This window comes from Mirounga leonina, unplaced genomic scaffold (genome assembly GCF_011800145.1).
Source record: "Mirounga leonina isolate KUSES-001 unplaced genomic scaffold, KU_Mleo_1.0 Mir_128, whole genome shotgun sequence".
Lineage (NCBI taxonomy): Eukaryota > Metazoa > Chordata > Mammalia > Carnivora > Phocidae > Mirounga > Mirounga leonina.
This window is the reverse complement of record NW_023270320.1, coordinates 34,734,724-34,762,304: the sequence shown is the minus strand read 5'-3', so window position 1 is coordinate 34,762,304 and position 27,581 is coordinate 34,734,724. Positions and strand designations below refer to the sequence as shown.

Sequence of the window (27,581 nt, the reverse complement as noted above, 5' to 3'; positions counted from 1 at the left end):
CCAATCAGAGGATGTGTTAAGTTCACGGACTCCCGCCCCCTACGGGGGACTATGGCAACAGAAGGCCAATCAGGCGGCGTGTTGTTGCCGCGGAGCCCCGCCCCCGTCAGGGGCGCTGGGCGACGGGCGAGGGTCAAGGGGTGTCAACGCTTCTGAGCTACTGAGCCTCGGAGGGCCGCGGCATCCCCTTGCCCCGCGGCCGCAAGCAGCGCGCCCGGCGCCACACTCGCGGGCCGGCCCAGCGTCAGGCGGCCGCGCGGCCCATGCGGCTGGGGGCGGCGGCCGGAGCGGGCTCGGGCTGGGCGTCTCAGGTGCAGCCGGCTGCCCGGAGAGGTGAGGGGGCGGTGGCGGGGCCCGGCCCGGCCCCGTGATTGGCCGCGGGCTGAGGGCCGCGGGGCGGCCTGGAGGCGTCCCGGGCGGGGAGCAGCCGGCCGAGCCTTCCGCGCGCGGCCCCGGCAGGATGCTGCTGTCCCTGGTGCTCCACATGTACTCGATGCGCTGCGTGCTGCCGGCCGCCGTGCTCCTGGGCACTGCCCCCACCTACGTGCTGGCCTGGGGGGCCTGGCGGCTGCTCTCCGCCTTCCTGCCCTCCCGCTTGTACCAGGCGGTGGACGACCGGCTCTACTGCATCTATCAGAGCATGGTGCTCTTCTTCTTCGAGAACTACACCGGCGTGCAGGTGAGGGGCACTGCCCGCCCTCCGCTCCCCCGCGCCGCCCCTGCCTGCCCGCTCTCCACCCGGGTCCCCGCTGGGAACCATTCACCCCGCGCCCCGCCCCCCGCCCCTGGGTACTTTGGGATCGTTCAGCTCTGCCTGGCACATGCGGCCCCCAGAACACGTGCCATCACCCTGTCCTCCCTCGGCGAGGGAAGTTTCACGTTCTTGGGTGGGGTTTGGTCCGATACTTCCTTGCAGCAGGTGCCCCAAGATCGCTAGGAAGCTGTGGTTATGTTGTTCTGAGGCCACAAGTTGGATCGTCCGCCCCCCCTTCCCCATCTTTTGTAACTGCCTGTCTCGGTGCTTTGCTAAGTAGGTGCACACGAACACTTAAGTAGGGCAAGCAGTTGACAAGTTTTTGGCGTTTGGTCTCAGAAGATTGGTAATGTTTGAAGTCAAAAGGGCGCTTGTAAAAATCGGAGACCTCTTGAAACAGATGACTGTTACTATTTGGACAATAAGTACAACTTTGTTTTGCATTCTTCCGCAGTATAAGTGAAAGCTGGATGAGGAAATTAATACATTTGTTACTGTAGAAGCCTTACCGTAGATAAAATTCTTGCCAACTTACCCTAGGCTCAAATGTGTGGCTAATTTTTTGCCTGATGACTTTCTGTTACTTTTTCTGTGGAGATTGGATCTGCAGATTAAATTTGTAAAAAAAGAGAAAAAGAAAAAATGTAGAAGACCCCCTTTAGTTATTTGAAGTCTCTTTTACAAAAATAACAATTGCGAATTTTCCTTTTATTTCCCAATCTGAATGAAAGAGCTTGACTCTTGGTTATTCCTTATATCCAGTTAGCCCTCTTTTTTTTCTTTTTTTCTTTTCTTAGTCGGGGTTGGGTTGAAGGGAATGGGATGGCATTGGTTTTGTCTTTTTGTCTTTTTTTTTTTTTTTTTCCTGGAGCAGCTGTTTTCACCCTGTTGTCAACCAGCTACTATTTTCAGGTTGCAGTTGCACTGCTGTGGATCCCTGATGACTCTGAGTTTGCCCCAGTTGGAGGTTGTTTGGGGGAAGGGAAGTAGAAGCCAGGGCCTACATTTAAACCGGTATCTGTAAGCGCTTCCTAGAAAAGAAAGATTGCTTTTCCAGATCATGGTTTCCTGTTAATTGACTTTTAAAATGGGCTTCATTTAAAATTTTCACTAATTCAGACCAATCATTTTCCCCCCTTTGCTCTTATTTCACAGCCTTTGTCTAAATGTATGGTTTTGTCATGATTAAATATTTAATTTCACATCAGATGACAACTGACCTGGACTAGGATATAGACAGAACATAGGACAAAGTCAGTTACCTTTTAGGAAAATAGTACTACCTCTGGTGGATTATTTCATTTTTGTTCAAAGAATATAGCGTGTTCCATGCAATATAATATATAATATACCAGTGAAGTACTATGTGTTTAGCAAGTTTCTTATTTTAAAAATGATTGTAAAATTTCAGTGTTTCTAAATTGTATGTCTTACCTTATACCCTGTTCAGTGTAGACCTCCAGTTTTATTTTTGAGTTCTCAGCACATGGTTTTTAAAAAAATTGAATCTGTTGATCATCAGTGGACAGTCAGTTCCAGAATTCCTAACAAACTTTAAAGAACACACATTAAATAAAACTTTGAATTACACTTGAGGGCCATCAGATATCCTTTTATAAATGCATGAATGACAATATCCAGGATAGTAAAGGAAAGGGAATTTATCTATAAGGACATTCTGTCACCTTATTCTTAGTTTTACTTACTAGTTTTCATCAGTGACTTTGTCATTGTAAAGTTTTGATTAACATTTTGTCTTGTTTTTCTTATTTTGCTAGGGGACTTTTTTTTTCTTGAATTGTTTTTCACCTCTAATTGGCAAAGAACAGAGATGGTCCTCATCTTTGTTCTGTATAAAAGAATGTTGATTCATTTCTGAAGAAGTGCTAGTAATTTAAGTTTTTGGACGAAAGGAAGTTCACCATTAAATTATATACATTGTAGAGTTATATTTAAATTATCGGTTTTTTCACCCCCTTCCATTTGGTGACCAACAGTTTGATCTCTGTATTTATGGGTTTGTTTCTTTTTTGTTTGTTTTGTTTTTTAGATAACACATATAAAGTGAAACCGAACGGTATTTGTCTGACTTATTTCACTTAGCATAATACCTTCTAGATCCAACCATGTTGTCTCTGATGCCAAAATCATTCCTTTTTATGACTGGGTGATATTCCAGTGTGTGTGTGTGTGTGTTTGTGTTTGTGTTTGTGTAGCACGTCGTCTTCATCTATCAGTGGACACTTAAGTTGCTTCCGTATCTCAGCTATTGTGAACAATGCTGCAATAAACACAGGGGTACATGTATATCTTTTTGATTAGTGTTTTTGTTTTCTTGGGGTAAATACCCAGTAGTGGAATTACTGGATCAGGTAGCATTTCTATTTTCAATTTTTTGAGGAACCTCCGCAGTGGCTGCACCAATTTACGTTTCCACCAGCAATGCATGAGGTTTCCCTTTTCTCCACATCCTTGCTAAATGTCTTTCTGATACTAACCATTCTGACAGGTGTAAGGTGATAACTTATGGTTTTGATTTGCATTTGCCTGCCTATTAGTGATGTTGAACATAAATTAGAATTTTTTAAATGGAATTTTTAATGCTTTTTAATTCTAGATTTTAAAAAAGAAATGGCTCATAGTAGTGTAACAGAATATTTTTTTATGTATAGAATTTTTAAGCTGAAGAGAAGTAGGTCCATGAAGGTGGTGATCTGTGTTTGGCAGGTAAGCCAGTTCAGCATGTATACTTGAATGTTCCATTGGATTCTAGCTAAATATCTGTTCTTTCCTATTTCCACTACTTTATTTTCACACGCATTTTTGACACAGGAGAGCATTTCAATCACTGTTGCTAAAATTTTCATTTATAATTTATTCTTTTAGGTTCTAGAATTTTATTAGTACTGAAACAAAAAAGGGTACCTTCACCATTTACTTTGGAATAAGCAATAAGGATTTTAAAAGTCTCATTTATCTCACTTAATTTGAGATCCATTGAAAATCAACACAAGCCTCTTTATTATTTTGGGGCACACGGATTCAAATAACTGTATTTCTTTTCTGTTGCTGCCATAACAAATCACCTCAAATTTAGTGGCTTAAAACAAGAGAAATTTATTCTTACAGTTCTAGAGGCCAAATGTCTGAAATCAAGATGTTTGTTGGCCTATACTCCGTCTTGAGGCTCTAGGGCAGTCTTTTCTTTGGCTCTTTCAGCTTCCAGTGGCTGTGGGCATTCCTTGACTTGTAGCTATATAATCCACAATCTGCCTCCGTGATCTCATTTCCTCCTCCTCTTCTGCCTGTCGGATCTCCCTCTGCCTTTCTTTTATAAGGACACTTGTCATTGGGTTTAGGGCCCACTCAGATAATCCAGGATGAGCTCCCCAAATCAGAATCCTTAGCCCAAGACCCTTTTCCCAAGTAAGGTCACATTCATAGGTTACAGGGTTAAGACATGGACAGTCTTTTGTGGGGGTCACCATTCAACCTAGTCATAACTTAGTCCGGCTTATTCTTGGAGCTGGAGTTTCAGGAAAACTTGTGGGAAGGTAGAAAGAAAGAGGGGCATTAACTGGCAGAGGCAGCAGTGAGGATTCCTGCAGGATGGACGGTGATGCAGTTACTATAACCTCGAGGTGAGGGGAAATCAGATTTACCATAATTTCTATCCTAGGATGCTGTCCCGAATGTTGAGATTTCTGCATAAATAATCATTGTAATAGTTATGATAGGTAATGAAAAATCTTAACATGTTGTTTTGGAAGCTGTTGAAAGTTAATGTATTTTTTTTCTAAATATCAGAATTCCTTTCTCATTATTTAAAAAAAAAAAAATTCTCTTTTTCCTCCTTCCAAAGGAATGAACTAAAAACTGATCATTGATATTAGCAGGGCAAAAATATCTAGTGATATAATACATGCCTCCTTAATAACATGTAATAAATATTTTAATCAAATTTTTTTCCTGCTTAAATCCTTCTGTAACACTTGGAATTTACTTTAAAATGTATTTTACATTAATGGCCCTATCTTCTAATTTGCTCTTTCTCAAATGCTAACATGATAGAACAACAAAATGTGGACTTTGAGAGAAGATAAATTTAGTTTTTCAGCTGACCTACTTCAAGTATAAAATAGTTCAAAAAATACTGGAAACAAGATAACAGAATTTAAGCTTAAGATTTTGATTTTTTTTAATATGTTCAGTTAGAATACTCTTAACTTCTCTAATAATTCATACTTTTAATTGAAACATTGTTTCAAGTTCCTTAGGAACAACCAAGGCATTCATATCTGGAGACCATTTATAACTGGTTCTTTCTATAGCACTGTTTCATCAAACATAGTCCTAGACTCTCAGTTAAATTTGTATTCTGTATCTTGTGGTGAGGGCAGCTAAACTCTTCGAATAAAATATGTTTATTTAGAATGGGAGAAGGGACCTTACAGGTCCACCTCCTTTTTACCACATCTGGATTCTGTCTGCATTTCTGCTAAAACGTTGCCCAGAGTCTTCTTGAATATCAGTAGTCCTAAAGAGAATATAAATACTTTGTATCCTTAATTTCCTTTTTCTCTGTTTATTTATCATCCATGTGAAGACCTTAAAAGACCTGAGATTACTTCCTTCAGTTTAGCTGGGGCAAGACAGAGACAGGCAGGTTTGGTTGTGCTTCTGCATGTGTGTGTTTAAGAATGACAACAGCCTTTCATAGAGGAAATTAAACATTTCCCAAATCAAATAGGGTTCCAGTCTAACACATTTTAAGTCTGGCCAGGGAATAGACTTATAGGAAAATTTTAGAAAACTGTAATTAGAACCTTGTTTTTAGGGCACCTGGGTGGCTCAGTCGTTAAGTGTCTGCCTTTGGCTTAGGTCATGATCCCAGGGTGCTGGGATCGAGCCCCGCATCGGGCTCCCTGCTCCGCGGGAAGCCTGCTTCTCCCTCTCCCACTCCCCCTGCTTGTGTTCCCTCTCTCGCTGTGTCTCTCTCTGTCAAATAAATAAAATCTTTAAAAGAAAAAAAAAAAAGAACCTTGTTTTTATACTTTCTATAAATAAAAATCCCTGATTGAGCAAGCAATTTTTTTGTTTGTTTGCATTGGTGTAAGATTCCTTTTAATGTCTTATTTTTCTATTTTAAATCACAGATGCAAAAAAACATTCAAACACTGCCAAAATATTTTGAGAAAGTTAAAGTTCCCTCTGCCTACACACACCTTTCCCAGGTATGCAACAATTTGGTGTGTAACTTTAGATTTCTTCTAAGAGCTTTTAAATAAATGTAAATTGTGGGAAGACTCCTCCAATACATTAACTTCTCGGATGGGTTTTATAGTTGTACCCAGTATGTCTATAACCTATGGGGACGCATCTGTGCTGTTGAGGAAAGGAAAATATGAGTCTATAGACATAATTTAATTTCCCTCTTTCGTGAATTTGTCTGAATTTGTAGAGCTGAATGAACCGAGAGTTGACTCTTCCTAAATGGACTTAGAAGTTAATTTTTCCTTTAATATTTTCTCATTTTATTATGGTTTCTTAAACACGGGTTGATAATGCAATCCAAAACTAAGTAATAACTTCTAAGGAATCCCTAAAAACTACTCTTCACTCCTTCATTCGTGCAGTATTGGAGTGTGCACCTTGTTCCAGATCCTTAGGTGGACGCTAAGGGATACAGTGAAGAAAACCGTGGGCAAGATCCCTGCCCTTATGGAGCTCACCCTCTAGTGAGACACAGATGGGAACAAGAAAATTAACATGTACTGTGCTCTGTGAAATTGTTAGACTAGTGGTTGAGGAACTTTGCCCAAACCAGTGACATTTGCATGGAGCTCTGAAAAGGGGCCAATTGGGGAGGATTTGTAGTAATCCAGGCAAGAAATGGTGGTCAGACTTGTGGACAGAGTGGACATGGAGAGGATGTAAAGATTCCCAGATCTGTTTTCGAAGTAGCTGGTACGGCTTTGTGGACAGGATGTGGAAGAGAAAGGAGAGGAAGGGTTCCGTAACAAACTTGGTGTTGAGTGCGAGCTGACTGTGCCAGGTGTTTTGGCATGTCAGTCCTGTCACTCTGACCACGTAGGCACGCTTCTTCCCATTTTACCGATGAGAACTGAGGCACCTGTAGTTCACACTCGTAGTAGGTAAGGCAGGATTCAGTACAAGGCACTCTGGCTTTACTCAATGGTGTGGTTACGTTGGTTGAAATGAGATCCCTGCTCTTAGTTTATTCATACTAGGAAAAATAGGGACAAACAATTCCAGTAGAGGATAATACTGAAATTGGAGTGTTTGTGTTTGTTAGCTTTGTGACACAAAGATAAAATAACTTTGCCTGGGTTCTTTAAGAAGGCTGTATGAGGTGCTTCGAATCTTTACTTCAAACGGGAGTGAGTATTGTGGTCTGTTTAGGAAAAAGAGGCCCTCAGTGGATAACTGAATGAAACTGAAGACTCCTAAGTGTGGCCTTCAGAGCTGTCTAAAGTTTGCCCTGGCCAGTTTTTCCATTTATTGGTTTCACTGTAGCCCAACTGCTGCTTCCTCCCCAGTCTCCCAAATCACCAGGGCATTTTCAAGCATGTGCCTTTGGACTCTTCTCTGTATGCTTTCTTCCAGCTGAAGCCTCATCTTTCCCTCACCCCCTCTCGGTGTCAGCATCACACATGTAATTAACACAGGAAATATTAACATAACATTAGCATCTTTTAATGCCTGTATTGACCCCTCTACAAGATTGTAACCTTGTGGAGATAGCAATAAAGGGGAGAATAACTTAATTTTCCCCTTTTAATAAAAGGGCAGAGTGCAGGGGATACTGATCTGGTGTCTGTGGAAATGTAGATGAATCTCACTTTTAACTGGGGTGGGTCCTTGACTGGGCTTACTGGTTGACAGGCTTTGATTTAATGGAGACTACCGGTCTAGTGAGTCTAATTGTATTCTTTACTTAAATAGATAAAGGGGAAAGAAACATGAACTGTACGCTCAGAAGTAAGACTGAGAAAGAATAAGGTCAGAGACCTTATAAAGAGGACATTCTGCAACAGCCAGCGATATAGAGAAACCTTTGTTTGCTTGTCAATAAAAACCTGTACTTCTCGCTACTTTTGAACCTACGCAGCTCTCTAAGGCTTATTTTGTTCCCCCTTTCTCTGTGGGAACTAGCAATGGAAACCCCAAATAAGCAAGTGTTGCTTGGGTATTTTAGAGGACTGTATGCATGTGGAAGTGGTATTTGGAAAACAGCTTTATTCTTCCTGGCCTTCAGGTGGGGATTTCAGAACCAAAAAGAAACCAGGGGGTGATACCTGGAAAGGAGCGTCACCTAAAGTGCTAACCACATGCTAGGTACTCATGTTTTATTTTATTTATTTTATTTTTTTTTAAAGATTTTAATTATTTGAGAGAGAGTAAGCAGGGGGGAGGAGGCAGAAGGCGAAGCAGACTCCACGCTGAGCAGGGAGCCCAACTCAGGGCTCAATCCCAGGACCCCAAGATCATGAACTGAGCCGAAGGCAGATGCTTAACCGACTGAGCCACCCGGGTGCCCCTAGGCACTCATGTTTTAGAATGAGAAAATAGTCTCTCAACACACAGCTTAGCAGTGTAGAAAGAAGTCAGTTTAAAACAAAAAGCGTGTATGAAGTAAGTTATAAAAGAAAGAAAAGAATCAAGAGTCATGGGAATACAGGAGCAATGCAGCTGAGTCCTAGCCTTGCTTCACTGTAGGGAGCTTGTGCGGCTCAGCATGGGTGTGTGGAAGGTAGAGCCCGGGTAGTGAATGTCAGTTGCTCTTCCTGGCTTAGGTATTGCTTTGTTCCCTGTCTGCATTTGCATTTCTGGAGGAAAATTTTTTATGTCTACTTATTTTTTCTCATGAGTTTCTTATCTCCTTAGTCTTCAGACTGAAAAAAATCACATAAGCTTTTTTTTTTTTTTTTTTTTGACACAGAGAGATAACAAGAGCAGGAACACAAGCAGGGGGAGTGGGGGAGGGAGAAGCAGGCTTCCCGTGGAACAGGGAGCCCGACGTGGGGCTTGATCCCAGGACCCTGGGATCATGACCTGAGCCGAAGGCAGATGCTTAATGACTGAGCCACTCAGGCGCCCCCACACAAGCTTCTAATATATGGGAAGGTTTCTCATTCAAAGTTCTTATTTCGAATTTTTGCAGAGAATAGTTTTATAGCATTCGAAAGAGTTTCGGATCTTGGTGTGAGAAACCGGAGTGTAATTCCTAGCTCTCTGCCATAGTGTGTGTCAACTTGAATAAGCTTCTCAGCTCAGTATTCTCCTCCTTCAGTGGAATACTTACTGTCATGCTCTTTTGAAGACTAAATGAGATACCATGCGAAACTGCGCTCAGTGACTGGCATGTCGTAGGTGCTCAGCAAAACACCCTGTAGAATAAGGACAGTACCAAGGGACACACGTGAAGAATGTATAAGAAAGCTTTGTGATTTGTAAGGTTCCTTTTAAATGTTGCATGATCATTATTTTAGCATACTGCTTATTAGACATGACTGTGTTTCTACTTTGATCTTGGTTCAGAGGGCATTGTAATTTTCCTATTCAATGAAGTGTTGCTTGAGATTGGGCAGAAAAAGACCATCGTGTTTGTATGCATTACAGTAGAAATCTTTTACTGGTTAACTCGTGATATATTTCACTGGCCTAAAAATACATTTAAAAATTCATTTCAAATGATTATGAACATCATAAAGTGTAAATTATATATGTAATCTTATTAAAACAATTTATAGCTGCATTTCTGTGTAATCAGACTTTTTTTTTCCTCTTACCCATTAATCACTTAACACAGTTGTGAACAAAAAATTTCACTTTATTGGACAATAATAATAACAGCAGCTAACTTTTGGGGGGATGCTTACTATGTTCAAGGCATTGTGTGAAGTAGTTTACCTCATCTCATTAATTAGGAGTAGTTGCTGTTAGGACATTCATTTTACAGGTAAAGAAATAGATGTGGAGAGGTAAGGGACTTTGCTCAATTTCACACAGTTACTAAGGTGATAGACTAGGATTCAAATCCAAGTCTTAATTCAAATCAAATACTTTAACCTGTGCTCTTAGTGACTATTATGTTGCAGTGTAGAGGAAGAAAAACTTTTCCTCTACTCTCTTAGGTTCATAGCTGAGGTCTGCAAATTAAACTGACAAGAGTCAGATTAACAGCAGAAAAGACATACATATTTTACTGATGTTAATATTTTTACATGTATTGGTGCCTCACAGAAAAGAAGTGAAAATCAAAAGAAGTGAATAGACTCAGTTTGAGGGGTTTATATGTCATTTTAAAAAAGGGCAATAACTTCTGGAAACATGACTAGACAGAGAAAGGGCTTTGTGCCGTTAGGGCTGGTAAATTGTGGGCATGTCACTAGGGAATGTGTGATAGGTAAGGGTGGTTTAGTAAGGTTTGCTGTGCAGACTCTTCTCGTGCTATCGCTGGTCTTTCTGGCACTCTAGAAGGGAACACCTTTAGGAATGGGTATTAACATCACCCTTACAAAGGGAAGCTTATGACTTCGGCAGAAAGGGGGAGGCCAGAAAGGTCTTCCTGTGTCTGATGTTTCTCACTTTCTTCACCTCAAAATATCCTTATGCCAATGTGGCATATTTTGGGATAGCATACTCTGGTCGTCCTCAACAGAGTCTATATTAAGGGGAGTGAAAAAGTTTTTTAAAAAATATTTCATGGGCGCCTGGGTGGCTCAGTTGGTTAAGCGACTGCCTTCGGCTCAGGTCATGAGTCCTGGGATCGAGTCCTGCATCGGGCTCCCTGCTTGGCAGGGAGTCTGCTTCTCCCTCTGACCTTCCTCCCTCTCATGCTCTCTGTCTCTCATTCTCTCTCTCTCAAATAAATAAATAAAATCTTTAAAAATAAATAAATAAATAAATAAAAATAAAAAAATATTTCATTTTGCATACTGAAAGAAAATGGATATTATTGAGATAAATGAAGAATCTGTGTTTTTTTTTTCTCACAAAAAAAGAATGGTGTACATTTATGTCCTGGTGGTATTATTAGATACTCTACTACGTTAAACATGTGATCACTGTAGATTCCATTTTACTCCCTTTTTTCAGGATACAAAAGAGTCTTTAGGTTGTTTACATATCATGGGAGAAAATTAAAAACAATATAAAGATATGGTCAAGGTGAGGTGAAAGAATTCTACATCTACATCCAGGCCACCTTCTTTTTTTTTTTTATAAAGATTTTATTTATTTATTCATGAGAGACAGAGGCAGAGGGAGAAGCATGCTCCCCGCGGAGCAGAGAGCCTGATGCGGGACTTGATCCCAGGACCCTGGGATCATGACCTGAGCCGAAGGCAGATGCTTAACCGACTGAGCCACCCAGGTGTCCCCAGGCTGCCTTCTGATAGCTGATTTGTGCAAATTAAACAAGTTTGTCTGACTAAAGCAGAATAGTAACTAGAGGATCAGTTGCAATGAAGGTAATTATTCAAAGAGCATTTTTATTGTCCCCTTCTGAATTAATGAAAAGGAAAAATTGTTCTTTTTTCTATAGGGACTTTATTTTTTTTTTTCAAGATTTTATTTATTTATTTGACAGAGCACGCATGCACAAGCAGGGGAGCGGCAGGTAGAGGGAGAAGGAGAAGCAGGCTCCCCACTGAGCAGGGAGCCCGACATGTGGCTCCATCCTAGGACCCTGGGATCATGACCTGAGCCAAAGGCAGACGCCTAACTGACTGAGCCACCCAGGTGCCCCTCTATAGAGACTTTAGATGAGCTTTTAAAAAATGGATGAGCTAAAATCAAACAGTTATGATGAACCTAAAATTAAATAATTAGGAGGAACAAAAAAAGCCATGTTTTTCATGTGCCTTGTTTTGAAGGAACAAATTACCTGCAAAAGACCTGATTAATGTGATTCAAAATACATGTATGTACTAGAAGATTCACAGAATGCCTTAAGTCACTGGTGCATTTAAAGTGTTTTACTTACGTTTATTCCAAAACCTTTACTGCTGAAATTGAGATCTAGCTTTATCTACTTGTGAAAAATAAAAGTGCAGCTTAATGATTCAGTAAACTTGTGCTGAAAACCATCTGAGTTCTGGGCTCTGGGGGTAGAAAAATGATGAAGACCCTGCCACAGAAGAGCTTATGAGCCCCCCCCCCACGCACACAGGTGACTTACAAATAAATATGCACAATTTGTGGTTGAGGCTCCCATAGTGTGAACGGGGTTTGTTCCAGGGCAAAAGGGGGGTGTGATTAATCCTGGGCTCTGGGTTAGGAGGTGGGAAAGCTTTGGAGAAAAGGTAAATGCATGCTGAGGATGAGCGGATTTAAGATGATTACAATGAGAGTGCTGGTAGGCTTATAGGTCATCATATAATTGTCGGGGAGGAAGACCTTCCTCTGCCCTGTGGTCCCTCTAGCAGGACCTAGAATCGAATTGCCATGAGATCAACAGGAGATAACCAAATTTAATAGGTGTATGTATGGGGACGCCACACACACATGAGATTCCAAAGATAGTGAGTCAATGGAAAGCTTACCTGAGCTAAAGAGGGGGAGAGGGGTTTAGGATACAAGAAGAAGGCTGTTGGCAAGAAGGTGAAAGGAGGTGCCCTATTATGCAGATCAGTTTCTTAGGTAAAGGGGAGTCTATTTAGAGCTCTCTTCCTGGAACAGGCTCTCCTTTTCTGTGCAAATTTAGGCCTTTGAGAGCCAGGCAGATAGGTTTTCCTGCATCTGCTGGGTTTTGATTACTTTTAACTTAATCTTTATACCAAAGTGGCCCGTCTAGGGGCAGCCTGCCCTTGGTCCCTACATAATCATTTAATAATTTATATGTATAGGTATTTTGTAAGTTCTTAGGAACTTTTTTTTTAAATTTAGATACTACAGCTATCTAACCATATATTTGTTAATAAGGTAGTAATAACTGTTAATAACTGTTAAATACTTAACTGTTAAGTATTTTCAGAATCTGCATTTCTTCCCCTCCTTGTTAGTAAATTTAAAAACTTTCCACTTAAATGAATGAAAGAAATCTGACAGTTTTAAATTAGAATGAAATGTTTTCTTTGAAATCTTGGAAATAAACCAAGTGAAGGGCCTTAAAACTGCATATATTTGATACCTAAAATTGTAATTATGCATTCCTTTCTTTGGTTAATCAACATTAATTCAAAGTACTTAATGATTTGCAACTATTCCAGTAAGATTTGTAGTTCATAATTTCATGTACTTCGCTTTTAGATCTTTTCAGGTTTTAACTATGAAAGGCTACTCTTTTCTAACTTATTTCTGTGGAATTCCAACCAATTTATAGTGGCAAATGAAAAAATTTAAATAGGCAGTCAGCCCAAATATTTACTTTAAGATAACTAAATTATGTTTTGTGAAAGGCTAACTCTTTTTTTCCCCATCTTCTTGCATTTTATTTGGAAATACCTTTTATTTCAGCGAGATACTATGCATATTGAAGAATAACTTTAGAAGTATGAAAGATGTAGGTATACATTTTCCCTTCAGTGGCTATGAATTAGGGTTTTTTCCTTCAGAGTGATCTAACAGTAGAACTATGTTTTCTCCTTCTGTTTTGCCCAATTAAATTCACTACTTACTTTCTCTAGATACCACAGAGGCCACTTTTAGGCAGCAGGCTTCAGCAGTGGAAACGTGAGCAAGGGAAAAGGGCCCACAGGGACCCCTGAGCTGAATGCCAACAGGCTCATCAAGCGACCCACCTGCAAGTGGCTATAGGCCATCACCTGTCAGTGGGCTGCTTACAACCAGGCGAATTCCGTATGTTCCCAGCCCTGTTACTACAGCCCCTCACCCCGCCTAGGTAGACAGTCTCTCCTGGCCGTCCTTCCTGCTCCTGTCTTGCAGTGTATTCAGTAAACTTCTGTTTCCTTCATTCTGCCTTGGGTGATTTTTTTCACAGCCTGTGCTGCTGGTCCCATCCAGTTGGAACACGCCAGAATTACCACAATCAAACTAAAAAAAAAAAAAATGCCTTTTAATAACTTGTCTGTTATCTGCCTTCAAAGGCTGCAGCCTGGCAGTCTATTAATCAAGCTCAGAGCTTGAGCAGGAGAGGACAGGGAGAGCCTCTTCTTGGACAGCTTGGGGGCAGGCAGGTCTCCAAAGAGTGCTAATCAGGTTGAATCAATTAAATCGAAACCTTTAAATGTGATGCCCCATCCAGGGAGCTTAAGCCCCAAAACAGAAGGTCATGGCTGCAATATTGTCAGCACAGTGCGTTGTACCCATGCTGGGAAGCAGTTCCTGCTTATTGGCCAGAGAATGGGGATCGTTCACGAGCAAGAACTCCTCTTTTAACCCTGCATAGATCAAACTGTTGGTTTAGGGTTTGGTTTGGTTTTTTGGCACTGATAGACTTTATTAATAAAAAATTGAGCAAATATGTAAACACATATTACACGTATAGCATGGTATAGTTTTCTGGGGAAGAGCACCGGAACCTCAGTCTGCGTCCCTGATCTCCGCAATGTTACGTGCTCTAGTTCCACTTTTCTACAGAGATGCTGAGTTGACGTCATTTTCTTCTGTTGTGAAGATGTTAACGAAGAGTGTTGTGACCAAAAGATCTGTGTGGACATCTAAAAACATAGATCTAAAAACCCTTAGTTAATTCATAATCTTGCATAACCCATGATGACAGGATACTGAGAGAGAGACAAAAGTGCCCTGAATGATATAAAAAAACAAAACACTGTTAGCAGTCCTTTCCTTTAAAGTCTTTAAAAATATACTTTTAATTTCTCAATTTTGTGAAATATTTAAGACAGAACTACAGACTCATAATGAACACCTGTGCACCCACCATCCCGTTTAAGAAATAAAACATGACTGCTGAACACAGTGAATTGTGCAAGACTGTTGAATCACAGATCTGTACCTCTGAAACAAATGATACATTATATGTTAAAAAAAAAGAAGAGGGTAGCAGGAGGGGAAGAATGAAGGGGCAGAAATCAGAGGGGGAGATGAACCATGAGAGATGATGGACTCTGAAAAACAAACAGGGTTCTAGAGGGGAGGGGGGCAGGGGGATGGGTTAGCCTGGTGATGGGTGTTAAGGAGGGCATGTTCTGCACGGAGGACTGGGTGTTATACGCAAACAATGAATCATGGATCAGCACATCAGAAACTAATCATGTACTGTATGGAGACTAACATAACATAATAAAAAAAATTAATTAAAAAAAAAAATGACTGCTAGAGTTGGAACCGCCATGTGCAGCTCGCATGTTGCATCCCGCCCGCCCGCCCCAGTCCTGGAAGTCACCTATATCCTGAACTTTCTCTGTTTTTTTTTTGTTTTTTTTTGTTTTCTAATTTTATTTATTTTTTTAAGGAAGCCCTCTGCCCAGCATGGGGCTTGAATTCATGACCCTGAGATCAAGAGTCACGCGCTCCACCGACTGAGCCAGCCAGGTGCCCCAGTGAACTTTCTCCATTCTTTACAGAGATATAGAGAGTCCTAATCGTGAGCCAGGTTTCCCTGTTACTTACAAAATAAAGCTTTAATCTTCAGTTTGGTATTCAAAAGACTTCTCCCATTCTGGTCCAGATCTCCCTGGGGTCCTTGCTCCAGCTCACCAGTCCTGCATGCAGCCGTTTGACTCGAAAGTGCTGGGGGTGCCTCCACGGGCCCCAGACACCTCAGACACCACCACTCCATTTCTTTGTCCACCTTTTCATGAATGTCCTTCCTTCATCTCATCTGCCGAAACCACACCTAATGACGCTGCTTCTGCTCTTCAGTCGACAGTTCTCTGATCTAAAATGTGCCGTCTTTTCATAATGTTTGTGTTACGTCTTCCTGTCACTGTATTACACGGCTGTCTCTTCCACTACACTGCGGGCTTTTTGAAGGAAGATGTATCTTACAGAAAAAGCTTCAGATACTATAAGCAGTAAATAAATGCTTGTTGTGTTTTTCTCATGAGGGTGTTGATCATTCTGTTTCACTTTATAACCATTAACCTGCCCTCCACTTAACTACTTTATACACATGTGCCATTTATGGTCTCTGATGCTGCTAAGAGAAATCTAACTTTTGTTAATCATGGGTGGAAATATTCATGACTTTGTCGATTTTTTGACAGTGTCCTGTTTTGTTTGTTACAGTAGTGCATGTTTTGAAATATTAATGTTTCCTTTTGTTTTATCTTTTAGATATTGCTATATGGAGATTTGCCAAAAAATAAAGAAAATATAATATATTTAGCAAATCATCAAAGCACAGGTTTGTATTTCATTTGCATGAAATTTAGGTTTTCTACAGAAAGTAGATGGGCATTCAAAATCATGTTTTTATTTATTTAAATGAAAAATTTTTTGGTTTTTGTTAAAACATGAATTTTCAATGCAGATATTATATCGTGACCTTGTGTTTTTGTGATTTTACCTTTTTGGAAAGTCAGGCATAGGAAAACTATGAATTTTCCCAAATTTACCTTTCTCCCTCTGATGGGTGTAAATGAGGCATTTTCTTTCATTTATTTTGTTTCTTTGAATAGTTTTTTAAATAAATTATGCATTCTTCCTTCTGTAAGTTCTGTTCCTGGACGTAAAATTGGGTCAAAGTATGTACACATTTTACGTTTTTGATTGTTAAGCAGAAAGGTGATGCTAATAAGTGACTACCCCTTCCCTAAAGGCAGTATTAATTTCTAATGTCTGCAGTTCCTTTGGCCTCATCAAATGTTTTAGTTTAATTATAGCTTGCTGTTCTGTCAGAAGACTCTGGTCTTCAATTACAGTGCAGTATATATTTTAAAGCACTTTAAAAAAAACCTTTTTATTTTGAAATAATTATAGATTCTCGAGAATTTGCAAAAATAGTATATGGAGTCCCGTGACCTCTTAGTCAATTTTCCCCCAATGATGACATGTTATATAGCTGTTGTACAGTATCAAAGCCCAAGAAATTGACGTTGGTTAAGGTACTTTTTAGTTCTACAGATAATTCAGTCCAGAGGAAAATCCTACTTCATATTTTTTCAAACCTATAACTGCCTGTGATGCACATTTCCTAAATTCCATTTTTCTGACTTTAAGAAATGTACTACCCAGAAGTTCAAAGCTAAAAACAACCTGAGGGATTATAGGATACTGGAAAAATCACTTAAGCCTATGGCTGTTCTTTATCTTCCTCCTGTCAACTGTGTCTCTTCATGATTTTGTTGCTTTTACTACTACTTGTACCATGGGTAAGGTAAAGAAAGTAAAAAGTTGAAATGCATTTTTCTCAATTTAGCTTATTAATGATTACATTCAGTTTTATGGCACAAGAGTTGATTTTACAAAGGGCTGATAGGAATTTTGATGTGTCTGTGTATTTCCCTGACTTCATGAATGTGACGGGCTTGGACAATTTAATTACATTTGACTTCAGCAAAGCAAGCAGCCTGATTGGGCCAGTGTCTGCTTCCAGCGCTGGCCGGTAGAGCAGCCTTTCTTCTGGATTTTGACTGTTTCTGCAGACACACCGGGTCTTTACTACTAACAGAGTCCTGCTGCTTGTTCTGTTGCTGACGGCGTATTTCTACCAGGCTTCCAGTATCCAAATGTAAAGGATTTATGGGTCCAGGGTAGGCAGTGGCTCATGACAACCCAAATTTCCTTTATATTGACCCACTGGTTCATTTTATTAAAGTTTTTTTATGTGTTTAAAGAGGATTCTCTCTTAAAATTCCTTGTTCGGGTTCCCTGCCAACTTCCTTTTTGCCAGGTTTCAGTGTGAAATAGTTGTATTAACAGAGCTGTGGAACTAGCGTGAACGTGTGGAGTAAGTACTCCCCACGCTCCTAGAGGCGGTGGTGGTAACACCAGCAATAAAATGAGACCCGCCGCCATCACTGGTGTGCTTACTACCTGTTGGCCTTTATATACATTACTTCAGAGTGAGGACTTGGCGGGAAACATTTGGAAGAAAACAGTTTTGTTTCCTACTTGTGTGTTTAGAACTAGAAGGTAATATGGGAAGTATGAGCTCCAAAGTCAGCCCACAACTGACCTGAAAAAAGTCCCACTTCTCAGGTCAGAGAGCCGTTTCCTCGTGCCTTTATCTGACCCCTCAGGGCCTGAGACTTTCTGCTACCACGTTCTGTACCAGTTAGCCTTCGGGATTTGAGAGAGCTACTTTTCTTGAATGCCTTTTAAAAAACCCATAACCGAGGAACATAACTAGATAGTGATTTTTAAATTACTTCAGAATTGCAGGTTTTAGTCAGAATATGATAGATTATGCCCAGAGATATGGGCACATACAAATTTGTGTATAGTGTTAGGTTCCAGAGACCCCTGAAGCTTATCCATGGTCATGGGTCATTGGCCGGTGGGGTCTGGGTACCCTTTTCTTAAGACCCTTCTGAGATATATTAAGAACCACAAATTAGTATCTAAAAATGTAATTAGCAGAAAGAATATTTCAAAGACTGCTGTTCAACATGGACTGTCTGGTTTGCCCTCTACTAGGCCTGCCAGAATACGAGTCTCTTCTGGGCCTCACGTTCCAGACAATTGACGTTTTAATTAGTATCTCTTCTCTGGTGTTTTCACTTGATGTGTCCTTGCTGTCTCTGTATTCTTAGTCTTTTAACTTATTTCTCTGCCGAGAGGTTGTAGTGGCTCTTATTCCTTCCTCTCGGCCTTTTTAAATACCTGCTTTTGACACTGTTTACCTTGACCTCAGGAAATGCACCCTTTTCTTGGTTTCAGTGATATTTGCCTCAACTAACAAAATATGTGGTGAGTAGATTATCATAAAAAGGTGTGGGCTTTGCCGTCAGACCCTGGCTCATCTGCTCTTCGGCAGTGGGCTGTGTGACCGTGGGCAAATCACTTAGCTTCTCTTAGCCTTGTTCATAAGGTGTGAGAATGTCTACTGCTCAGGGTTTTAGGCAATTTCCATAGGCTAGCTCCTAGTCTCTCAGCATGCCTGGTTTATGGGGGGCATTTAACAGCAGGGGTGGTGGGGGTGGTGACGATGATGGCAGCTAACCAGGAGCAGGCGGTGCTGGGTCCATGCTAGACAAGTGCTTCCTGCCCAGGATCTCCGTTACACTATGCAGTACCCTTGTGACTTAGGGACTGTTGTTACATAATAACATAGATGAGAAAAGCCTCGCTTTTCTTGCTGGCTCTCCTCTCTTCAGAGGTCACAGGAACAATGACACTGCTGTGGCCGTGTGAATAGTTACTGTAAAGGTACATATTCCCATCTCTGCTGTCAGCAACCCAGCTGTAGTCTAGCGTCTCCTAGCAGAAAACCTAGTTGAGAATAAACAGGAAAAGTAAAGGTAATTGAGTAGCAAAAATTGATGGCACAAAGTCTGGGTCTTTTAACTACTTAAGTTAGTTCTTAAGCTTTTCCACTAAAATTTGTGCAAGTTTAAGGCCATAGCCCAGGAGAGTTAATACCAACATGACACATTTTACACTTAAAAGTTTTAAAAGATGCATTCTAGGCCATGTGTAGCCATGTTTGTTTCAATATAAAAATGTGTTATTAAAAATTCTTCCAAACTATAAAAAGATAATTGTTCCAGGAAAAGATACCATATCTTGTTTTTAGCCTTGTACCCCAAATATGTTCCAGATGTACATTTAGTTCTCACAATTTATTTACATTAGGTACAGTTATTATAAGGTGGATCATTTGGCTTCCAAAACATAATCAGAAAGAGCTGTGTTTATCAGTATTGTTGAGGTGATTTAAATGAGAAGGAAGGGGCTAGGGAGATGGCTTCCAGCGGAAGTCACATACTTGAGAGTAAAGAGATAGTGGATCATTCTGTAGCGTCGGTGTCTCCAGCAGGCAGACACAGCTTCTAGGGATCCCTGGTTGTAGGAGAGTAACTGCATCACTACTTAAAAGGAGTTGTCATAGAATGAATTTGTGCAATTATAACTTAAGTCATCAAGAAAGAACTTGTGAAAGATAAAGATTAAGAGATTTCAATAATTGATAACATGATTTTTCACAAGAATAATTTTTAGTGTTTAACTGGCTAAGTTGTCTTTGGGATAATCTCCCCAGTGTGATGTATTGTCTAAAGGATCTCACACAGCTGTAATCCTGTGGGAAACTGTTCATTTTGGTTTAAACTATTGTTAACTGCTTTAATTTCCAGGCTTTTATTTGCCATAGATTTTATTTTAACATTTTCCCCTCTAATTCAGTCCTTTTGTTCTGGCTTCCATGGCCCTGGATACACACGCAATAGTAAGACTACATTTTTTTTCAGGGATTATCATTTTTTTTTTCCCAAGGATCCCAAACTCCAGTTCAGTTTTCATTGTTATCAGAGAGATGGAGTAGTTTATAGCCATTTGCTTTCAAACCCAAGTCTCTGGTCTTCAAGACTTTTTACTGTTTTCCTGCTTCATTTTGTTTCATTTCCCCTGACTCTTTCGACCATCTCCCGTTTGCCACCTTCTGCACACGGTTTCTGGTTCTTTGCTTCAGCACAGGCTAGTCTTTCTGTTTGGAATTTCTTCTCTCTTCCTAGAAGTGTTGTTGTTATCAACACACTCATGTCTCATTTTTGCTTTTGCGACCCTTTGTTGCTAACATCCCCATGTACGCCCATTACTGGCCCTTGGGTACCTCTGCTGTGCTTCTGTAAGGGGCAGGTATCTGGCAGCACAGCCGTGGGCCTCAGATCTTTGCGCTGACTTTGTAACCTAGGATCGTGTCCTGGAAAGGCACCAGGGAAGATGAAGTGTCCTTGCCTTGTGTTGAACATATTAGTATATACCCAATATATATGACAATTTCATTTAACCATTTTTTGCTTATAATTTCATTTTTTTAGACTAAGAATTAGAGGCACTTTATTCTTTGTTCATGCTACTTTTGTATCATATGGCGGTTTGTGACTTTTTCCATTTTACCTCTGAAATGAAAAGCCCTTCAAGGAACGCAAAAAGAAGGAAAAAACAACAAAGAATTTTTATAAATGGAATTTGTAACTTTTAAATGTCTACAGTTGATATAATTTTAAAATTCTTCTCATATATCCAAAAGTATATTCCTAGTATAATCTTGTGAAGAGGCTTTTTCTGTTTCTGGGAAAGGAATGCCGGAGTTCACATACAGATCATTTATGCCCTAATTGGGCTGTGTCTTTGCAGTTGACTGGATTATTGCTGACATTCTGGCCATCAGGCAGAATGCTCTTGGACATGTACGCTACGTGCTGAAAGATGGGTTAAAGTGGCTTCCGCTGTATGGGTGTTATTTTTCTCAGGTAACTTTTTCCATGTTTTCTTCATTATATATGTAGCTTATAAAAATTTTAGATTTGGAAATTTAGCATGCACTTAATATAAATGTATAGGTTGTTTTGTTTATTTTTATGGGTTTAATAATTTATTCCAAACAGAAGTGATTTTACTTGGGCATTTTTAATGGTGTGCATTTATGTACATGTCTGATCACCTAGGTAGTTAAATAGCAAAAATACAAGTGTACAAAAATCAACTAGGAGAATTTAAAGGCACAGAATCTGACAGATGATTACCTTAAGAAACTAATATTAAAACTTATGTATGATATGTAGGATATTAAAAAATAGTGTGCTGTAATGCAGAGTGTTGAGCATGAGTGCCAGGCGCATAATAAACATTTAGTATAGGATATTTTCCAGAATGCCGTTAATTTGCTTCTCCAGCATACATTTGGTCAAGCTGCTTATCTGCTCAAAGTGTGTGTTTCTCAACTGTACCGTGTGCCAGTTCCCATGTGTGGCATTCATGCTCCACTGTGACCTGCCTCCCTGCAACCCACCTTTCTTTTTCTAGCCTGCATCGGTTTCTCCCTCCCTATCCTTCTTTGAGCTGTTGCTTTAGTTCAAGGCAATATGCTTTCCTCTGCCTCCAAGGCCCAGTTTAGATGCGATTATGAAACCCTTCCCGAGCCTGGCAGTTCCCTCCACCCTGCTTTTGTCTTGGGCTGTCTTTATTATTACACTTACCAGATTCTCTTGATACCTTATTTGTATACATATTTCACTTCCCCACTAATTTTTAAGTTCCTTAAGGAAAGGTACCTGGTCTTCACTTCTGTAGCTTCCATATACCTGGGAAAGAACCCAGGTGTTTTTGAATTAAAAAAGACTAAGAAGTTAAATGACAGGTGAGAACTAATATGTCAAGAGTAGGCATCACGTCCACTACAGCTTGGGGAAATTTTACGTTGTGGTATATGCATGCTGTGGCTTTTAATTCTAAAGAGTCAGTAAAGAATGAATCAGTCCTGTTTGGGCAAACAGTGACATGCCTTCTGTAGAGCACCTTGAGTTTTTCCTCTGCACTCAGGCACGCTGGTTTCTTTTCTTTTTTTTTTTTTTTTAAGATTTTATTTATTTATTTGACAGAGAGATAGAGAACACAAGTAGGCAGAGAAGCAGAGAGAGGGAGAAGCAGGCTCCCCGCAGAGCAGGGAGCCCGATGCGGGACTCGATCCCAGGACCCTGGGATCATGACCTGAGCCGAAGGCAGCCGCTTAACCGACTGAGCCACCCAGGCGCCCCCAGGCACGCCAGTTTCTATCTGGAAGGAACCACCACCAGAATGGAAGGCCACCTTGCTTCCTCTCTTTTTTTTTTTTTTTTTTTAATAAGATTTTATTTATTTATTTGAGAGAGAGAGAATGAGAGAGAGAGAAAGCACATGAGAGGGGGAAGGGTCAGAGGGAGAAGCAGACTCCCTGACAAGCAGGAAGCCTGATGCAGGACTCGATCCAGGGACTCCAAGATCATGACCTGAGCTGAAGGCAGTCGCTTAACCAACTGAGCCACCCAGGCGCCCGCTTCCTCTCCTCTTTATAGTCTTTATACTGTCCCCTCCTTGCTCCTATCTGTGCATTTCCTTTTACTCATATTCTTGGTTAAGACAAAATCAAGTTCAGCCAGTCAGTTTATTTTACAGATGAGTTCAAATTAGCACAAGCGAGTGCAAATAATATGGTGACTTGATGCAAAGTTTTGGTGAGGTACACTTAACGAAGTCTCATGAAGGATCCCTTAATTTGTATGACAGTGCCTGGGTTAGTTGGCTAGGGCTGCCCTAACAAAATACCACAGTCTGGATCTTAAATAACAGACATTTATTTCCCCACAGTTCTAGAGGCTGGAAGTGCCAGATCAATGTATTATCAGGATTGCTTTTTGCCGAGGCCTCTCTTGTTGGCTTGTAGTCAGCTGCCTTCTCCCTCTGTCTCTCCTCTGTGCATATGCCTGTTGGTGTTCTAATCTCCTCTTCTTCTGGATTAGGACCCACGCTAAATAACCTTGTTTAACCTGATTACCTTCTTAAATGCCCCATCTCCAGATATCATCAGGTATTGGGGGTTAGGGCTTCAACATATAAATTTTGGGGGAACACAGTTGAGTTCATAACAGTGCTACCTAAACATCTGTAGTTGGGTCAGTCTTAAAAATCCCTGAAGATCATAAGTATTGTCATTTTAAAGATACTTTTAGTGATTCTACGTCATTGGAAAAATTGAGAGCTAAGAACTATGTTATTGATCGAGTTTTTTATTTTAAAAAATGAAAGCGTTTTTAACTGTCAACAAAACTAAATGTTCATGTATTTTCCTGTACCATGTAGCATGCAGTTTTTATTTCAATTATGTTGAAACCTAGGAGAGCTTTCAGGTAAATGTTTATTAGATGCTAATATTTGAATGTATTAAATATAGTTTAATTCCTAAAATGTAATTTTATTCTTTTGGGGAGTAAAGTTACTTTTTTAATGACTGGCCATTTGGTATTTTAATAGTAAATACTTTCCCTCCCTTTTTTTTTTTTTTTTTATGTGACAGCACGGAGGGATCTATGTAAAGCGAAGTGCCAAATTTAATGAAAAGGACATGAGAAACAAGCTGCAGAGCTACATGAACGCAGGAACTCCAGTAAGATCATGCTCCTTTTTATTATTTTCCTTATCAATTCTCAGTTTTTAAGAACTAAATCAGAACTTAAGAACTGTGTTGAAAATGTATTATTCCATGGGTAATAAATGATTGAGAGTTGAGGCAGTAAAAACCGTCTACATATAGGTGAGCGGCTGTTTTTGGCCATCAGGAAGAGGCTGCAGACTCTTCAGTCCTTTGCTGGTGGTAAGGTCCTCCGAACGAGCAACAAGAACGGTGGGTGACTGTGGTCTGTCAATGGAAGTCCAAACCACACCTGCGACTTGCACTTCAGCTACTAATTGCTCATCTTCAGGATCACATGTAGTTTGAAAAGAAACAAATTTTCTTTGTGTCAGTGTAAATTTGGATTGCTTGTATACATTGTTATTTGAAAAGTCAAAAAAAGTATGAATATCTGCAAATGAAGAATCATTCAGTGTAAATACTGTCTGATAAAACTTTGTTCCCTAAAAAAGGAATCTCAGGATTCTCTTCGAAGAATGCTGACTGCTGCCCAGGGGCTTTCCCCCCAGCTCCCCGTGAGGGCAGAGCACCCTGATCGCAGCGACCGCTTGAGCTTTGGTCACCAGTGCTCAGGAACTTAGCTCACGGCTACAAGTTTTGTTTTTTTTCCTCCCTCATCTTCTCTCTCCTCCTCCTCCCTCTTGTTTTCTCTCTGCCTTCCTTTTTCTTTTCCTCTCCTCTCCAGGGCTCATAGGTAGCAGCCAGAACTCATATTTAAAGATGAGTTTTCCGCAGTCAGCTGATGAAGTGCCCTAACGTTCAAGATTTTTGCTTATGAACCTTGTCTAGTTGTTTTGACATTGTGAAATTGTGTTCTGTTTGGGGATGACCTGGCGTAGAATGTAGTGCCCCTTTATCCTGTTACTACTTACCCTTGAGAACAAAGTGTAGCTTTTTGAAAGGTCTGTTTACTCTGAAAAATTTGGCATACTGGGCAGAATGGGGGCCGTTGTTTATAGATCTCCATAAGATAGAAGAGATTGGCAATATGTATATTTGCTGTCTTTTCAAAAAATAATTTAAAATTTCAGCACTGACTTACACATTAAAGAGTCCATCCTGCTTCTCCCCTCTAGCTATGCGTCATCCCAGGTAGGGGAGCTGCCCTGAGGTTTCTTGGGTATTCTATAGACATTGTCTATGCCAAACAGATGCGTTCAGTCCCCTCTTTCCATGATTTCAGTGTTCTATACGCAGTTTCCCCTTGCTTCTCTGTTATTCCTTTTTCTCTCTGGCTCCTCCTCCCTCCTCCTCTGTTACATGTTTTTTTCTCTCTGGCTGCCTTCATGAGTTTCTCTTTGTTTTTGGTTTGCAGGAGTTTAAGTATTATACATCTTAGTGTGCTCTTTTTCTTTTTCCTCCCTCTTTATCCTGCTTGGTCTTCTCTGAACTTGGACTTTTGGTTTCATGTCTGTCATTAATTTTGGAACATCCCTTGCTCTTATTTCTTTAAATGTTATTCCTACCCTGTTCTCTCTTCTCCAATTACACGTCTTTGGGGCCATTTGTTCCACAGTCTTTTTCTGATTTTTGTTTTGCTTTGTTTTTTTCACTCTTTTTTTCCCTGTTGTCTTACAGTGTAGGTAATATCCACTGACCTATTTTCCTGTTCACTGATTGTTCCCTTGGCTTTGCCTAGTCTGCTGGTGGTGCCAGGTAGAGGCATTCCTCATCTCTGTTCCTGTTTTTCATTCCCAGTATTTCCCTTTGATTCTGTTAGTTTCCACATCTGTGCTAAACGTATCCATCTGATCATGAGGATTGCACACCTTTTCTACTAAAACCTTTATTGTGTTGCTAGTAGTTGTTTGAAATTCCCCATCTGGTAATTACAACATCTCTGATTCTGAAATTTTTGGTTGCTTTGTCTCTTCAGACTGCTTTATCTTGCCTTTTTTATACCTGCTACGATTTTGTTGAAAGTTGGGCCTCTTGAGTAGGACAGTGGAGATTGAAGTAGTTTTGATACCTGAGAATGGCTATGCTTGTCTTTTTGCAAGACCTTCAGTGAGGGCTTGAGTCAGTTGAGTCAGGAGTTGTACCAGATTTGGGTTTTACTGTTGCAGTAATTTTTCTCACAGACTTCAAATTACTGTAGCATTCTTTACTTTGTGTATAGGGTGAGAGATGTTTTGCTAGAGAGTTTTTCTCAATGCCTGTTCCACACTGAGTTTTTTGCACTACACTTAGAGTCTCCTTTTTGCACCTCCCCCAACAGCGTCCTATGGTACTTGTTACTGAAATCCTGTCAGTTTGGTGGGGAGGCTGAGAGGGGAGGTGTGGTTTGTTGTCTAAGTCTCAGGAAGGGTCTTGGGGTGGAGGCTTCTCCCAGCTTCTCTCCTGCCTTGCTCCCAGCTCTAAATCTGTGCCCAGGATGTATTCTTGCTCATCCCCTGCAGAAAGTTTTAACCTTCTGTTCCTTTCCCCCAGCTGCATTGGATTTTCATCAACTTGAGAGTTTAAGAATGTTGTTCCACAGGAAAGATAGAGGGGAAGGCTCTCTGCTGGGCTTTGTGCCTTCCCAGCACTGGCTGTGTTCTCCCCCAAGCCTGCACCACCATCATCATCATCATGAGGATGAATTTGCAAGACACTGCCCTGGCCCAGCCTTTTTTTCTTTTTCTACTTCTCTTTTTCTTCTTTTTGGTTTGCATGTATATGTGGGGTGTGTGTGTATATGTTTGTACAAAGTTGTGGTAAATTATCCTGTGTCTAGCCCCCGGGAGTTCTTCTCTTGAACTAGCCCACACTCAGCCTTTTGCAGCTTGTTAAAATTTTAATTAAATCTTGTTATTGCCATCTGTTGGCATTTGCCCCAGGTAAATGTGTGCATGCATCTCCTCTCTCCTTAGATGTTCAGGTGAGTTGTTGCCATGCAACCTCAACTCTGAAGGGTTCAGTTTGGTGTTTTCCCCGTTACTCTTGTAATATTCTTTGTCCTAAGCCTCCTCTTGTTTTTTTGTTAATGTGTTGTAAAACTTGGAATGATTTTAGATTTACAAAAACATTGCATGGATAGTCCAGAGTTTCCCATTTATTCGTCACCTAGTTTTAAGGTTAACATTTAATATTAACATCTTTCGAAACCATGATACATTTGTCAAAACTAAGAAAGAAACATTGGTGTCATACTATTAATTGAACTACAGACTATTCAGATCTCTCAAGTTTTTCTACTAATGTCCTTCTTGTTTCAAGATGCAATCCACTGTACCACAAATCCATTTAATGCCTGTGTTTTAAATATATTGTGTTTTTCATGGTATGCTGTACTGTATGGTTATTATCAAATCTGTTATTTTTGTTTTAATCTTCAAACTTTGTTTCTTTAAATATTGAAGGCATCATTTAAAAGATGTATTAAGTAAATTTGTATTTAGTGATCTCAGTGTGTGAAGCCCTGTCATTTTCTGCCAATTCTTGCTCATCGTACATTCTTTCCTTATGTGCTTGGTTATCTTTATTTGCTCCTGATTCTATTTGGAAAATTATCTGTAGAAATCAACTCGAAGAGTAGAAAGTGCCTTCCTCCAGAGAATATTTGCGTTTGTTTAGCTGTGCCCCTTAAAGCTTCTTCAGTGTGAGTCCACCCAACCGAATTCTGAACTTGAGATTAACTGGACCAAAGTTGCAAATCCATATGAGACTGACTGACTTCTGGTTTACATTTGCCCTAAGAGTATAGCCTTTGGTGTTCCCTTTACCTCTTTTCACTCTTTTTTTTTTTCGTATTTTGAGAGAGAGATTAAGAGAGAGCACAAGCAAGGGGAGCGGCAGGCAGAAGCAGAGGGAGAAGTAGGCTTCCCGCTGAGCAAGGATCCC

The 27,581-nt window shown here is 40.4% G+C and overlaps 1 protein-coding gene across 2 annotated transcripts in view; it reads left to right on the top strand.

Annotated features, from left to right (window-relative positions):
• The first annotated feature begins 234 nt into the window (after positions 1-234).
• AGPAT5 (1-acylglycerol-3-phosphate O-acyltransferase 5) overlaps positions 235-27,581 on the top strand; it is a 79,166-nt gene continuing 51,819 nt past the window's right edge. The window contains exons 1-5 of one of the 2 annotated variants that reach the window (XM_035004315.1): positions 235-679; positions 5,911-5,988; positions 15,983-16,052; positions 20,948-21,063; positions 23,643-23,732. In XM_035004315.1, the coding sequence (XP_034860206.1) occupies positions 461-679; positions 5,911-5,988; positions 15,983-16,052; positions 20,948-21,063; positions 23,643-23,732 (573 nt within the window). In that variant the 5' untranslated portion in view covers positions 235-460. The remainder of the gene's footprint in view (positions 680-5,910; positions 5,989-15,982; positions 16,053-20,947; positions 21,064-23,642; positions 23,733-27,581) is intronic. The other variant, XM_035004316.1, reaches the window with a different exon arrangement.